General features: G+C 46.8%; 1 protein-coding gene across 2 annotated transcripts in view; it reads right to left on the reverse strand.

The window, feature by feature from the left end:
- Positions 1 to 2905: 2905 nt before the first annotated feature.
- The window catches only part of asb2a.1 (ankyrin repeat and SOCS box containing 2a, tandem duplicate 1), a 15604-nt gene continuing 2422 nt past the window's right edge, over positions 2906 to 16087 (reverse strand). For both annotated transcript variants that reach the window (XM_050057457.1, XM_050057456.1), the window contains 8 exons: positions 15371 to 15481; positions 10248 to 10414; positions 9923 to 10078; positions 8811 to 9056; positions 6098 to 6269; positions 5337 to 5907; positions 3552 to 3705; positions 2906 to 3395 (listed from right to left, as the gene is read on the reverse strand). In XM_050057457.1, coding sequence (XP_049913414.1) covers positions 3256 to 3395; positions 3552 to 3705; positions 5337 to 5907; positions 6098 to 6269; positions 8811 to 9056; positions 9923 to 10078; positions 10248 to 10414; positions 15371 to 15481 — 1717 coding nt within the window. In that variant the 3' untranslated portion in view covers positions 2906 to 3255. The remainder of the gene's footprint in view (positions 3396 to 3551; positions 3706 to 5336; positions 5908 to 6097; positions 6270 to 8810; positions 9057 to 9922; positions 10079 to 10247; positions 10415 to 15370; positions 15482 to 16087) is intronic.

Here is a 16087-nt window from a genome sequence, read left to right on the forward strand (position 1 = left end):
TGTGTCAGAGTGCGCTCCCACACTCACAATGAGTGTTTCTGAACGCACCACTCACATCATCTTCCTCCATCGTCTAAAACAAGACAACACAACTTGTTAGCTAGCACTAGCTAATGTCTGTGGAGAACTGTTTTGCCTCCAGCTAAGCCCCGCCCACCAACAAACATCATACTGTTTACTAACAGGAAAAGGGTCTTTTATCCTTCACTGATCCCCAGAGGAATAAAAGGTGTTTTCAATATGAACATTTTACAACTTCCAGTTCCTGTGTGTGTTTACCTGTGAAGGTGAGCTCTGTAAGAGGAGGAGGAAGAGAAGGAGGATGACGACGACGAGGAGGGGGAGTAGGAGGAGGAGGAGGTGGTGGAGGAGGAAACTGGATGTATGGACAACACCTGTAGCTCATCTCCATGGAGACACCTGGACACGCCCCCAAACTCACCTGCAGACAGACAAGTAACAAAAACAGATTTAAAATCTGATTAAAGTGACTGGATGATTGAAACTGTCCTGGTCTGAATGAGGACAAAGACTCCACATGTTTCTGTGATCTGTCCGCTTCACCTTTTCTCTCACAGCCTGTGTGTAAAGATACATTCAACCATTTTCATTCTCTTATCCGGGGCCGAGTCGTGGAGGCAGCAGGCTGAGCAAAGTCCTCCAGACGTCCCTCTCCCAACACTCTCCAGCTCCTCCTGGAGGACCCCAAGGTGTTCCCAGATCAGATGAGATCTATAATCCCTCCAGTGTGTTCTGGGTCTGCCCCGGGGCCTCCTACCAGCTGGACCAGGAGGATCCTGATCAGATGTTGAACCACCTCAACATGAAGGAGCAGCAACTCTACTCCGAGCTCCCTCCAGATGTCTGACTCCTCCCCCTATCTCTAAGGCTGAGCCCAGACACCCTACAGAGGAAACTCATTTCAGACGCTTGTATCTGTGACCTCATTCTTTCAGTCACTACCCAGAGCTCATGACCATAGGTGAGGGTTGGGACGGAAATGGACCAGGAAATCAAAAGCTTTGCCTTCTGGCTCAGCTCCCTCTTCGACCGGTGGAATGCCCGCATCACTGCAGAAGCCACACTTTACCACCACGGTTTGGTGTAGCCTCTACTCCGACATGTTCTCCCTGTGTCAGCGTGGGTTTCCTCCAGGTGCTCTGACATGTTCTCCCTGTGTCAGCGTGGGTTTCCTCCAGGTGCTCCAGCTTCCTCCCACAGTCCAAAGACATGCAGGTTAATTGGTGACTCTAAATTGTCCGTAGGTGTGAATGTGAGTGTGAATGGTTGTCTGTCTCTATGTGTCAGCCCTGTGATAGTCTGGCGACAATTTAGAGGAAGCCGGAGCACCCCGAGGAAACCCACGCTGACATGGGGAGAACATGCAGACTCTGCATGGAGGGGCTCCCCCAACCTTGGGTTCAAACCAGGAACCCTCCTGCAGTGAGGTGACAATGCTAACCACTGTAAACAGCTGGAGTTTATATCATAATATATACTAATATATATTATGACAATAAGAATAAATCTAATACTACAACAGCCAGAGTTTTTGTAATATTATACAGTCACTGGCCACTTTATTAGGTACACCTGTTCAACTGCTTATTAATGGAAATAGCCAATCAGGTGTCAGCAGCTTATTAGCATTTAGTCATGTAGACATGGTGAAGACGAGCTGCTGAAGTTCAAACGGAGCATCAGAATGATGAAGAAAGGTGATTTAAGTGACTTTGAACGTGGCATGGTTGTTGGTGCCAGAGGTCAGAGGAGAATGGCCTGACTGGTTCAAGATGATAGAAAGGCAACAGGAAGTCAAATAACCACTGGTTATAACCAAGGTAACCAACCAGGTACAAGCAAGGTGTACCTAATAAAGTGGCTGCTGAGTGTATATTAATATATATTAATATAAGAATAGTAATCTAACAGTATAACAGCTGTGAGAATGAATCTGATGTTACTTTAATTAGTATAAAGTATTTGTCAGATCTCACCTGGAGGAAACAGAAGAAAACTGTGAGGAACAAACTCTGCATCATCCTGGAAACACTCCACACCACATCAGACCTGAATCCAGATCAGTCCAGAGTCTGGATCCACAGGGAGTCCGAATCAGTCCAGAGTCCGGATCAGTCAGCAGCTTTCTGATCCTAAAACAGACGCTGCTGTCTCCTGATCAGGGTCTGAAGTGTCGGTAAAAAAACCTGGGAGGGGAGGCAGTGGGTGATGGGGATAAGGAGGGGGGAGGAGGGGTGACAGCAGAGAGCAGTGTCTCATGGTGCGTTCAGGACCAGCTCTGTATTTTCAGCACTAGAAGTTTCTCAGATGTTAGACAGTGAAGCAGAGACAGATTTATTAGAACAGTTATTTGTCACTGAAACACAAACATTAATCAAATGTATCTGGGTTATGACACAGGCTTTTAAACTGTTATATGTTCATAAACTAAAGTTAAATCTGCCTCAGGAGAGATTTCAGTGTAAATGTGTTCATTGATATTATGGCAGACCGGAGCGTGAGAGCTATGAGGTCATTATTATCTCATTGGTTATTAATAGTCTTAAATTAACGATCACTTAACAGTGTGTCTGCGGCTGAAAGTAAAACTGTCAAAGTATTTCATTAAAGTGAAACACAGACATGAAATCATCTCATAAACACACTGAGAGCTGTGACATCACCACGTGGAAACTGATCCAGCCGATCATTAAACTGATCGATCACCAGTGTGACAGAGCGCAAAGATCACAGTCATTACCTACGATATAACACCACGACAGACTCAGGTACATATAATAACAGCTTGTCTGCTGAGTCTCAATTCAACATCAGACATGAATTAATTAATAATCTCAAAGAGGACAAATTATGAACTAAGATTTTATTAGTTTGTAGCAAAGAATCTATTTTACAGCTTTATCACATCTTTACACCTAAAATAAACAATTAAACTGCAGATAAACAACGTGATGATGCCTAATGACAAAAACTTATATGTTCAAAGTTACACCATTAAAGAGGGAACTGAAGCCTCCTGGAAACACCTGGAAACACCTGGGATGTGTTGTAGAATTCCCGGATCTACTCATGACAAGAAAAGCGTCACAGACTACTTCCTGAAACATCCTAAAAGAAACAGTGTGGAGTCGCTCAGTCTCTTCATGTTAAATGTCCCAAGTAATCAATACTAATTAATACTAATCAATACCCTCCATCAGTCAGCTGAGTGAAGAGTAAACATCAGGATTTCCTTCAGTCCTCCTCATCAGGTCTCTCCTGGTGCTGCAGGAAGCGGATCAGACTTCCAGGTAGCGGCAACCTCTTCAGACGGCGAGGTCCAACCAGCTGCAGAATCTGCAGCCGGCAGAGCTGCAACAGTGACCGCGGAGGTTCTGAAAGACAAACCAGTAACACCACTGAGATACTGTGAGACAAACCAGTAACACCACTGAGATACTGTGAGACAAACCAGTAACACCACTGAGACACTGCGAGACAAACCAGTAACATGCTTACATGGGGAGGGGGCGGGGTTATAACAGACTCACCTGCTTTGTCCTTGATGACGCTCCAGCCGGAGTAACTGTCCAGGTGTTCCATCAGTCTGGAGCAGAGAGTCACGTTACCAACGTAGTCCAACAGGACGTCGATGATTGGCCCCGCCCACCGACAGATACTAGGGGCCGAGATCATCTCACAGAACTGTCAATCAATCACAGGGCTGTCAATCAATCCCAGAACTGTCAATCAATCACAGGGCTGTCAATCAATCACAGGGCTGTCAATCAATCCCAGAACTGTCAATCAGTCACAGGGTTGTCAATCAATCACAGGGCTGTCAATCAATCACAGAACTGTCAATCAATCACAGGACTGTCAATCAATCACAGAACTGTCAATCAATCAATCACAGAACTGTCAATCAATCACAGAACCGACAATCAATCACAGGGCTGTCAATCAATCCCGGAACTGTCAATCAATCCCAGAACTGTCAATCAATCACAGAACTGTCAATCAATCAATCACAGAACTGTCAATCAACCAAAGAACTGTCAATGAATCACAGGGCTGTCAATCAATCCCGGAACTGTCAATCAATCCCAGAACTGTCAATCAATCACAGGGCTGTCAATCAATCTCAGGGCTGTCAATCAATCACAGAACTGTCAATCAATCCCAGAACTGTCAATCAATCTCATGGCTGTCAATCAATCACATGGCTGTCAATGAATCACAGGGCTGTCAATCAATCACAGAACTGTCAATCAATCAATCACAGGACTGTCAATCAATCACAGAACTGTCAATCAATCACAGGACTGTCATTCAATCACAGAAATGTCAATCAATCAATCAATCAATCAATCAATTACAGAACTGTCAATGAATCACAGGGCTGTCAATGAATCACAGGGCTGTCAATCAATCACAGGGCTGTCAATGAATCACAGAACTGTCAATCAATCACAGAACTGTCAATGAATCACAGAACTGTCAATCAATCACAGGGCTGTCAATCAATCACAGGACAGTCAATCAATCACAAGACTGTCAATCAATCACAGGACAGTCAATCAATCACAGGGCTGTCAATCAATCACAGAACTGTCAATGAATCACAGGGCTGTCAATCAATCACAGGACTGTCAATCAATCAATCAATCAATCAATCAATCAATTACAGAACTGTCAATCAACCACAGAACTGTCAATCATTCAATCAATCAATTACAGAACCATCAATCAACCACAGAACTGTCAATCAACCACAGAACTGTCAATCATTCAGTCAATCAATTACAGAACCATCAATCAACCACAGAACTGTCAATCAATCACAGGACTGTCATTCAATCACAGGACTGTCAATCAATCAATCAATCAATCAATCAATCAATCAATCACAGGTGTGTCAATCAACCACAGGATTGTCACTCAATCACAGAACTGTCAATCAATCAATCAATCAATCAATCAATCAATTACAGAACCGTCAATCAACCACAGAACTGTCAATCATTCAATCAATCAATTACAGAACCATCAATCAATCCCAGAACTGTCAACCACAGGACTGTCAATCAATCACAGGACTGTCAATCAATCACAGGACAGTCAATCAATCACAGGACTGTCAATCAACCACAGAACTTTTTTTTTACATGTTGAATGTAATGTCATGAAACAAAATTGCGTTCATTTTAAATCATTTAAATTTTTTGGTACTTCTTGTTAAAAGTTGACTTTTCTTTCACTCTGATGTTTACTCTGTTGTTTATTTTGATGACTCCACATGTAAACATGTAAACATGTAAACAAACTGAGGTCACCTGAACTCCTCTGCTCTGCTGGGGGTCTCTGTCGGCTTGGCTGAAGTCTCTGTCTGATCGAGTGGTTTTGATTGGTGGATGAGGTCCGTTGCCGTAGAGACAGTTGAAGCAGGGGAGGGCATGGCCTCCGTGGTCCAGCAGGTACTTGAACATGGACAGGTACTTCATGGAGAACATGTAGACAGCGGGGAACGTGGTGGGGTGTGTGGGGATGGAGGCGTTGATGTCGGCGCCGTGCTCCACTAGCATGGTGACGGTCTGGATGCAGCCCTGCCTCGCCGCCACCATCAGCGGCCTGAACATGTCCAGGTTTGGATTGGCACCGGCCTTCAGCAGCATGTGCGCAGCATCGATGTTGTTGTTGATGACGGAGAAGTAGAGCGCTGTGCTGCGGCGGTCCTGGTACAGCTTACACCGATCCTCAGACAACTGAGCGTTAACATCGAAGCCCGCCTTGATCAAAACCTCCAGGACGTCGTCACGGTTACGTTCAGCGGCCTGGTGGAGCGGGCTGATGCCAGACCGCCGGACTCTGGCCTTACTGGTGGCTGGTATCAACATGGAGACAATACTGGAACAGTAAACATCACATGAATTAGACCAGACCGACCTCAGACTCTCAGAACTGAACTTTTAAATGTTTCATTGATGTTATTGGACGAAGAAACTCGTCATGTTCTGTTGTGATGTCACCGTGACGACTACCGAGACACAGCTCTGAGACCTGCTCTGTTGTTAAGTAATGCAGTCAGCGTGCCTACCTCTCACTTCCTCTCTGGGCGGCGATGTGAATCGGTAACAACCCCGTCTTTCCAGGTTTGTTGGCGTCAGCGTTCTGAGAGAGGAGAAGCTCCACGATCTGTCCGTGTCCATTTTTAGCGGCTTCATACAGAGCGGTGGCTCCGTCAGCAGCCTGACTGTTAATGTCTGCACCTGCAGGGATCAGAGGTCAGAGGTCAGGGGGAGGAAATCCTTGAATCAGAGCTCAACAGGTGTTGACAATCAGATCCGTGCAGGACGGGGCCGAGGAGGAGATGACCACGGCCAACACTGAAGCTCTGTCCAGTTAAACATGTGTAGTTTCACTGTCGTCACACTGATGTTGGATCGAAACCACCGGTTTCTTTACTGGGTGAATTCTGTGTGAATCTGGTCGTCGACCGCAAACGATGTCACAAATGTGAACAGTCACAGCGGCTCATTTTATTATGAAGCATTAACGTTACATGTGTTTCACCTTTATCACCAGTTGATCAGATTAATGTATTAAGTATTAAGATAAGTATTAAAGACTTATTATCCTGAAAGGAATAAAAACACAAGCTAGTTTTGTTTGACCAAACGTTTTATATTACTGCTATATTATTAGTGGTTCTCAAAAGGTGTGCCGTGATGCCAGTCCAGGTGTGCTGAAATTAATTCTTGAATCATTTTCTTAATAAATATTTCACGAGTAATAGTTGGTTGTCAATTGACCTATGGCTAAGTCCCGCCCTCAAACGTGATGAGCCAATCACAGTGCATATAGCCATTCCCATACACTGGGACATTCTCTGCCTGGACGTCCATTGAAATGCATTACAGAAAGTCAGTTTGTTCGGTTTTATGAGCTTTTTCTGAGATTTGAAGTTTAAAAATGGTCAAACGGTGTGCATGGGGTACATGCAACTCTGACACAAGGTATCCTGAGAGGCTGGGCGACCAGGTGTATTTTTTACACTTTAAACCACATCTCAACCGAGAAAAGTGTCTCCTTTGGATAAAGTTGTGTGGTAACGTTAGACCACAACATCAACTCAACGTGAATAAGATTAACAATGATGTCTACATCTGTTCTAAGGTAAGTCAACATTGTGTTTGAGGCAACATATTGTCACTTTGCTGGAAAGAAATATAAAGTTATCTTTAACATCTCTAGCTAACGTTAGCTAAAGTTAGCCTAACGTTAGCTCCTAGCTGCGTTGTTCATCATGTCACCTTGTTTGCTGGGAGTTCATTAGCCTATTTTGTTCTAGTTTTGTACTTTGGTGATCGTACATCATTGTTAGCTGTTGTCCAAAGGGCTCTAGTTAAGCTAACGTTAACTTCTGGAGCTTAGCTTCATTAACTTATCTGTAATGGCAGAGATAACAAAGGTTGGCAAACGTTATGCTGAATGATTCAGTGTAAATACTGTAGCACCAAACTAACGGAGAGACACTCTTGGTAAAGATGGTAAAAAGGCCGTTATCCTTTTCTCATATTCTGAGCCAAAAACCTTAACTTCAGTGGCACTTTAACTTGTTGTCTTTGATGGTGACGGCAACCAGATGCGGTTCACAAGCGTACACTGTGACCTGTAAATTTTGGCTTGTAATTTAAGCTTTTCATCGACCTTCTCAACAATAAAATGATGAATATATCCCTCCAATGCGTAGTTTAGGCCCTTTTGGTTACTTCTCAATGACATCTGATCGTTATGTCCCCAAAAATCATCAGTTGCCTCCTGTGAAATGCCGTGTACTGTGACACCTGCCATAGCGCCGGGCACTGAATGTTGATAGTTTGTCCGAGTGAGTGAAGGGGGGCGTGGCTTAGCCATAGGTCAAATGCCATTCGATATTAGTAAATAAAAACAAAGTGTCATGATAAGAGTGATAACACACATTATAGAAACTATTGTACACAGATATAAATACAGGTGTGCCTTCAGATTTCAGATTCTTCATCCAGTTGGATTTTTTCAGTATCATAAATAAGCAAATATACACGTTAACCATCAGCTTCTATGTCAGGGTTTACCTTACAACCAGTATAACCCTAGTCCTGACAAAAACTAGGAAATATGACCACATTACTCCAGTTCTAAAATCATTACACTGGCTTCCTGTCACTCAGAAACTGCTTTCAATATGTTGCTGCTTGTGTATAAATCATGCCGTGTCTCAGAGTCCAAATATATCTCTGACATGCTTGTGACATATGAACCTTCTCGGACCCTAAGGAGGTCAGGAGCCGGCCTACTGACCGTCCCAAGAGTCAGAAAGAAACATGGTGAAGCAGCACAAACCTGAAATAACCTCCCTGATGATGTCAGACAGCCCTGACTCGACACTTTAAAGTCAAAGCTAAAAAAGTTCCTTTTTAACTCCGCCTGTTCTCCACCCTGTACTGACTGTCATTGTGATGTCATCGTGACATCAGCCCTAAAAGGGTCTATATCATCACAACATTGATATCGAGGTGTTTGATAAAAAAAACGTGGACATATTTGACTTTCCCTAGATCACCCAGCCCTCCAACCTTTTATAGCTGCTGCTCCTTTGTCTCATTTGCTCAGAGCGAGTGTCTCAGTCACATCTGTCAGGTCGTGCAGCCAAAGTAGAGTGAAGTTGAACCAAACTGAATAAACTGAACTTTGACCCCAAACACTCTGAACTCCACAGAACACAGTAGCAATTGGCGTTAGAACATTAAAATAAACCCTGGACCTACCGTGTTTGAGGAGGCAGCGCAGAGTGGCGATCTGCCCGGTCTGAGCGGCGGTAAACATTGGCGAGATGCCGTACATGTTGGTGAGCTCGTGTTTGGCTCCAGCCTTCAGCAGCATCTCACAGATCTCCACGTTGTTTCGACTCGCCGCCTCCTGCAGGGCCGTCCAGCCCAGAATACAACGAGTGTTCACCACCGCACCGTGGTTCAACAACATCGCCACCATCGCAGCGCTGTTCCTCTCACAGGCTGCAGAGGAAGGAACAAAGAGCTTCTCAATGCCTCCTCCAGCTCAGTCTAGATCACAACAACCTTCAGAGGTAACCCTGACCTCGGAGAATCAAGCTCTCTGATTGGCTGATCTGACTCCTCAAACATAACTCAGGTCATTAATGAATCACTCTCAGGAGATACTCTGAGTTTAGGAGCTGGTCTGTGGCTCAGTTGGTTCTCTGTTCTGTCCTTCTGAAAACGTTTAAATGTTCTCACCTGCTTCACCTGTATCACCCTACCCTGTACTGACTGTCATCGTGATGAAATTGCCCCACGGGGACATTAAAGTTTTACCTTAGGTTCTGGATGTAACTTTACATGTACTGATTTATTTTCATCGCCCAAAGTGTGAACGGCTCTTTATCGGTTGCCTCTAACAGTCTGTGGACTGACTTTCATGTTCAGGACTTGGGATAAATTTTCCTAGAGAAGCCAAAGAATGTGACGTTACCTATGTTCCCGAGTCCCGAGAACGGTAGCTAAGAAATGGAGTCCACTAACATCAACAAATGGTCCCATCACAACACAGAGCTGAGTTTTGCAGCGACGGCCCGTCAGAGGTGGACCTTTACTTCGTGTCCTGTCCAACTCCAATTCACTCAGAGCATGACTGAGCGCCTGAGTGCCAGAGATCTGATCCAAGACCGCCCTCTCAACCACCCCTTTTGTTTCCACGCATATGTTTAACGTCCTCAGAGGGAGACGTCACTAATAACTAGGATTTCTGACGGTTACATCCAGAACCTTTCAGATAAATCAGAGAACCAAAGTCTTATCATTTTGTGTCCTGAGAAAAAACCGGTGGATCTTTTCGTCACTTCATCACTTTCTGTCAGTTTTACCTTTGTAGAGTGGAGTCTCTTTTTCGTTGTTCGGGATGTTGGGGTCCGCTCCCTTTTCCAGCAGCATCTGAACACACTTCAGCCGCTCTTTGCCGATGGCGACCATCAGCGCTGTCTCACCACGCATGGTTTGTTTGTTGAGCATCCCCAGCTGAGCTGAGCACGAAACACAGAACAGGATGTCTCTTCTCTGGATGTTGTTGTGATGTCATTGTGTGTGTGTGTGTGTGTGTGTATGTGTGTGTGTGTGTGTGTGTGTGTGTGTGTGTGTGTGTGTGTGTGTGTGCGTGCGTGCGTGCGTGTGAGTGTGTGTGTACATATTTACCTGACAGCAGTACCCTCAGACAGGTGTCCTGACCATAAAGTGCTGCCTGGTGGGTGGCGAGCCAGCCTGGTTTACTCGGCATCATCAGGTTTGTTCCGTGCATCGTCAACGCTTTCACTCTGCTTGAATCACCAACACGGATGGCTTGGAATAGAGGCTCCTCCTCCCTGCAGGGAAAATACCCATCAACCACCTGTCCCACCTGTCTCACCTGTCCCACCTGTGAGGGTGAAACAGGTGAAACCAGTTAGACGTGAGAAACGTGAGACAGGTAAGGGTGATACAGGTGATGCAAGTGCAACAGTCGAGACAGGTGAGATGAGTGAAAAAAGTGAGACAGGTGAGACAGGTAGGGGTGATACAGGTGAAGCAGGTGAGACAGGTGAAGCAGGTGAGATAGGTGAGGCAGATGAAACATGTAAAGCATGTGAGACAGATGAGACAGTTGAAGATGAGACAGGTGAAACAGGTGACAAGTGAAGCAGGTGAGACAGGTAAAACAGATGAAGTTGAGACACATGAGACAGGTGGAGGTGGGACAGGTGGAGGTGAGACAGGTGAGACAGGTGTTTCCATGTTGTTACGTGCCATGTTGCGTTTGGTGTTGTTTTGTGTTTTCTCTCTCGTTTTCTCTCACGCCAGGTACCGCCCCCCCTCCTTCCTCCGCTAGTTACCGCAGCTGTGGCCTATCACAGCGGTGTGATTAAAACCACCCTGGAAAGCTGGAGCCGGTGGCTAGTGGGCCTTTCCGGCAGCGTGCAGTGCAGACCGTAGCTGTGTGCGTGGTGGTGCGCGCTCGGGTGTTTAGTGACCCAGTCCCAGTGTTTATTCTTCTGCCTTTGTTATTGATTATTGATTATCTGTTATATCATTCTTGTTGCTAGTCAGCTCCCCTCATTTGGGAGCTTCTTTGGTGTTTTGTATCGTAAATAAATCACTGCCTTGCAGTCGCTTTAGTTTACTCCCGTGTTCTTCATTATTGGTTATTGGTTTTTTGTGTTAATTGTTACCTCCCCTCCCCGAGGCCTTTAAGGGTTCGTAACAGTTTTGGGGGCTCGTCCGGGATTGGTCCGTAGTGGCTGCCGTTTTTTTTTAATTGTGATTGGCTCCGGTGTCTCTCATGGTGAGTAGTGGTGTCTAAGTGCCATCAGCCTGTGGTGAAGTGGCATGTGTCTTCCCCAGTCGAGTCAGGTGAGTGCCCAGCTGGGCTGAGTAATCAGCCTTTCCAACGGGCGCTCTTTTGTTATTTTGCCTTTTTTATTTCGGGGTTAACTCTGGGCGGGGATTTCACTCTCCAACGGGGGCTGGCTTTTCAGGGTTTCGGCCGCTGATGTTTTGCCTGTAAGACGCCTCAAGCCCAGCACGCCCCAGAAGACAGTTAGGTGAGTTTGTGTTAGGCAGGCTCTGGGGAAGTTTCTTTTTTTTTCTGTAGCACCGTGGCTGTTTGGTCTCCGACGTCATAATTGCAGTGTTTGTCTGCCGGTGGGTTTTTTTTCTTTTTGGCTCAGAAGCCGCGTGCTGTGTGGGTTAGCCTACTGTGTGTGTTGCTCTTCCCGCTGTGTGCGTGTGTGTGTGGAGATGGCAACGTTTAACATTGGTGTGTTTGCGTCTAACCCGTCTCTGACTGTGTTGGATAAGTGTAAAAAGAGTGATCTGCGTGCGATCGCGGATCATTATGAGATCGTTGTGTCAAGTGCTCTCACAAAGGCTGAGCTTAAAGCCGAGATCGTTGTGTCAAGTGCTCTCACAAAGGCTGAGCTTAAAGCCGTCATTTTGGAGGGGTTGTTGTTTAAGTTTAAGTTTAAGTTTATTTACTTTATTAATCCCCCTGAGGGAAAATTCAATGTTTTCACTCTTGCTTGTCAATTACACACAGGTCCGAAAGACACACACATGCACAAACAGGACCTATACATGCACAAAGTGGAGAGATGTCAGAGTGAGGCTGCCCTTGGTGGGGCGCCCCGAGCGGTTGGGGGTTCGGTGCCTTGCTCAAGGGCACCTCGGCAGTGCCCAGGAGGTGAACTGGCACCTCTCCAGCCACCAGTCCACGCTCCATATTTTGGTCCGGACGGGGACTCGAACAGGCGACCCTCCGGTTCCCAACCCAAGTCCCTATGGACTGAGCTACTGCTGCCCTAACCCTGAATAGAAGAGTCTTAAGTTTGCCGGCTCCTGAGGATGTCTCCCAGTTGGTGGTCGGGGCAGCAGCCTCCCCGGGTGTGAGTCATCTGGGAGCGCATGCGCTTCCAGCAGCGGAGGGCCGCTCTGATCATCCGACTGGTGAGACTACCGAGCTGCCAGTTTTCACTCCTGTTGTGTGGAAGGATGGCATGACAGTGAAGCCGGTCACATTGCCGCCTTTTGTCCCGATCTCTGCGGAGTCAACTCCCGGCTCCGAGTTGGACGCCCGGTTGAAAATCTGTTTGGCTCGACTCCAGTTAGAGAAGGAGGATCGTGAGCGTGAGTATCAACTCCAGCTTAAGAGGCTGGAGGCGGACACCGCTGTTAGGCTGCGCCAGGTGGAGATGCAAGCCCGTTCAGCTTGGTCCTCTGATGTCCAATCTACATCAGGTCCAGCCGTCTCGTTTGATGTGAGTAAACACATTTCTTTGGTCCCTGTGTTTCGCGAATCAGAGGTTGAGTCCTACTTCGGCGCATTTGAGCGTATTGCCGCTGCTTTGCGCTGGCCAGAAGATGTGTGGGCTATCTTGTTGCAGTGTAAGTTGACAGGCAGGGCTCAGGAGGCTTGTTCTTCCTTGTCAGTAGAAGAAGGGCTTAATTATGACAAGGTTAAGAGTACTATACTGCGTGCCTATGAGCTTGTGCCTGAAGCTTACAGACAGTGTTTTCGCGGTCTCAGGAAGACGCCTGATCAGACCCACATCGATTTTGCCAGAGAGAAAGGCATTCTCTTTGACAGGTGGTGTGCGGCGTGTAAGGCTAGTGACTTTGCTTCAGTACGGGAGTTAATGTTGCTGGAGGAATTTAAGAACTGTGTCTCAGAACGCACTGCGGTATATTTAAACGAGCAGAAAGTGACCACTCTGCAACAGGCTGCCATTCTGGCTGATGAGTACACATTGACACATAAACATGTGTGTAGACGTGAACCTGCTCATCCTGAGTCATCTCAGGAGGCTGGCTCACCGATGCCTAGTGCTGCTGCTTCCACCACTCCCAAAACTGAGAGGCAGTGTTTTTTTTTGCCGTAAGACAGGCCACTTAATTGCTGACTGTGTCGCCTGGAAGCAGGGGTCCACTTTGAAACCAAAGGGGGTGGGGTTGATAAAAACATCTCTCAGTGACACATCCATCATGTCAGGAGTGCCAGATGACTGTTTTAAACCTTTCATTTTCTCCTGTCATGTGTCTTTCAAGCCGGAGGACCAGTGCCTGGTGAGAGTCTTACGTGACACTGCCTGCTCCCAATCTCTCATTCTTTCCAGTGTGCTGCTGGCAGGTGTCACATCTGATGTGAGTGCTGTGGTTAGAGGGATTGAAATGGGTTTTGTTCCTGCACCCCTGCGTCAGGTACATGTGAAATCTGGTTTAGCCACTGGTTTTTTCCCTGTTGGTGTCCGCTCCTGTTTTCCCATTGAAGGCATCGATTTCATCATGGGAAACAACATTGCTGGCCATAAGGTATATCCTGTGCCTGAGGTGGTTACCGAGCCTATTTCCCAGTCTGATAAAGATGATGATCTAGTTAAATGGCACCCTGATGTTTTTGCAGTTAGCGTGTTAACTAGAGCCCAGGCCCGTAAGCAGGCCCAGGAAGTTGATTTATCCGACTCTCTGTTTATGTCTGCTCTGTCCCAAGATGTGTTGCCCTCTGGTCGTGGTTTGGTGGATTGCGGTCTGAAGGAGCCAGGAAAGGTGACTGAACCTGTTACTGATCCTGTCACAGCTCCTGCAACCCCCTTGCCCCTACGCCGTGAGGCGCTCATTGCTGTTCAGGCAACAGATCCCTCTCTAGTTAAGTGTAGGGCAGCTGCTGTGGAGAAACCCGATAAGTGTGATGGTAAACAGCCCTTTTTCTTCCATAAGGGTGTCTTGATGCGCAGAACTTGCAGCACCTGCCAAACTGGGGGAAAACCTAATCAACCTCTGCCGCCTGCTCCCCTACAACCTGTCCCTGCTGTGGGTGTAGCCCTGCTGTTCCTTTTGTTTGGAATGCTGACTGTGAATGTGCCTTTGCTGCTGCTAAGTCTCTCCTCTGCAGTGCTCCAGTGCTGGCTGCACCCAACTTCTCTATGCCATTCAAACTCGAGGTGGATGCTAGCGCCATTGGAGCTGGAGCGGTGCTGCTGCAAGATGGTGACGACAACGTGTGTCATCCCGTGTGCTACTTCTCGATGTATAACAGCAACCAGCGGTTGATGCGCTGGGCACTCCAAGCCTAGCATTACAACATTGAAATCAGGCACAAGAGAGGGGCTGAAAACCTAGTGGCTGACATGCTGTCCCGGGGGTAAGAATATTTCATAAGTGTTGAGTTGTGTTAAGGCCGTGAATCCAGCCTCTGTGAGTGAATTTATTTATTTATTTTTTGCCAACAAACCTGCGGAATTGTGGTTTTCGGGAGTGAGAGTTTCATTCTTATGGGTGGGGGTGTTACGTGCCGTGTTGTGTTTGGTGTTGTTTTGTGTTTTCGCTCTCATTCTCTCTCGCCAGGTACCGCCCCCCCTCCTCCCTCCGCTAATTACCGCAGCTGTGGCCTATCACAGCGGTGTGATTAAAACCACCCTGGAAAGCTGGAGCCGGGGGCTAGTGGACCTTTCCGGCAGCGTGCAGTGCAGACCGTAGCTGTGTGCGTGGTGGTGCGCGCTCGGGTGTTTAGTGACCCAGTCCCAGTGTTTATTCTTCTGCCTTTGTTATTGATTATTGATTATCTGTTATATCATTCTTGTTGGCTAGTCGGCTCCCCTTATTTGGGAGCTTCTTTGGTGTTTTGTATCGTAAATAAATCACTGCCTTGCAGTCGCTTTAGTTTACTCCCGTGTTCCTCATTATTGGTTATTGTTTTTTTTGTTTGTGTTAATTGTTACCTCCCCTCCCCTAGGCCTTTAAGGGTTCGTAACACATGTACAGAGATGATTCATGAACAGGACTTGACTCACTCTTCAGGTTCCGGACCCACGTAGACCACAGTGTCGTCAGGCCTGCGATACGCCACCATTCGCTTCCCAGAACCCGTCACAAAGCGACTGATTGTCCCTTTAAACGTCTTCCTGCCATATCAATGCCAAGAAAACAGCCAATCAGAGCACAGACACTCATCATCCATCTCAAAACTTACAACATCTTTTAACAAGCTCATGGTGATCACTGAACGTGACTCTGACCTCCATCTTCTCAGCAGGTCAAAGAAAAGAAGGTTTTAGTGCTGACACTCGTATCAAACATGAGTTCCCCTCAAAATATTTGGGACTGGTGTCCTGAAGCTAATCACTGATCTGATCTCCTGACAGTCAACTGTTCAGATTGTGATCAATAACTGTCTGTAAATGTGGTCTGAGATCAGGAGGAGACTGTCTGTTGTGTCGTCACCCCGCTGGTGGACTGAGACTGGAGGTGCTTTTCAAAGTCAAGGATGCCTCGGCTTGCAACCCTTTGCTGCATGTCAACCCCCACTCTCTCTCTCACCCCATTTCAATCTGTCCTTGGAGGAAGATGGAGCACCTGGAGGAAACCCACGCTGACACGGGGAGAACATGTCGGAGCACCTGGAGGAAACCCACGCTGACACAGGGAAAACATGCCGGAGCACCTGGAGGAAACCCACGCTGACACAGGGAGAACATGTCAGAGCACCTGGAGGAAACCCACGCTGACAC

Source organism: Epinephelus moara, chromosome 12 (assembly GCF_006386435.1).
Source record: "Epinephelus moara isolate mb chromosome 12, YSFRI_EMoa_1.0, whole genome shotgun sequence".
Lineage (NCBI taxonomy): Eukaryota > Metazoa > Chordata > Actinopteri > Perciformes > Serranidae > Epinephelus > Epinephelus moara.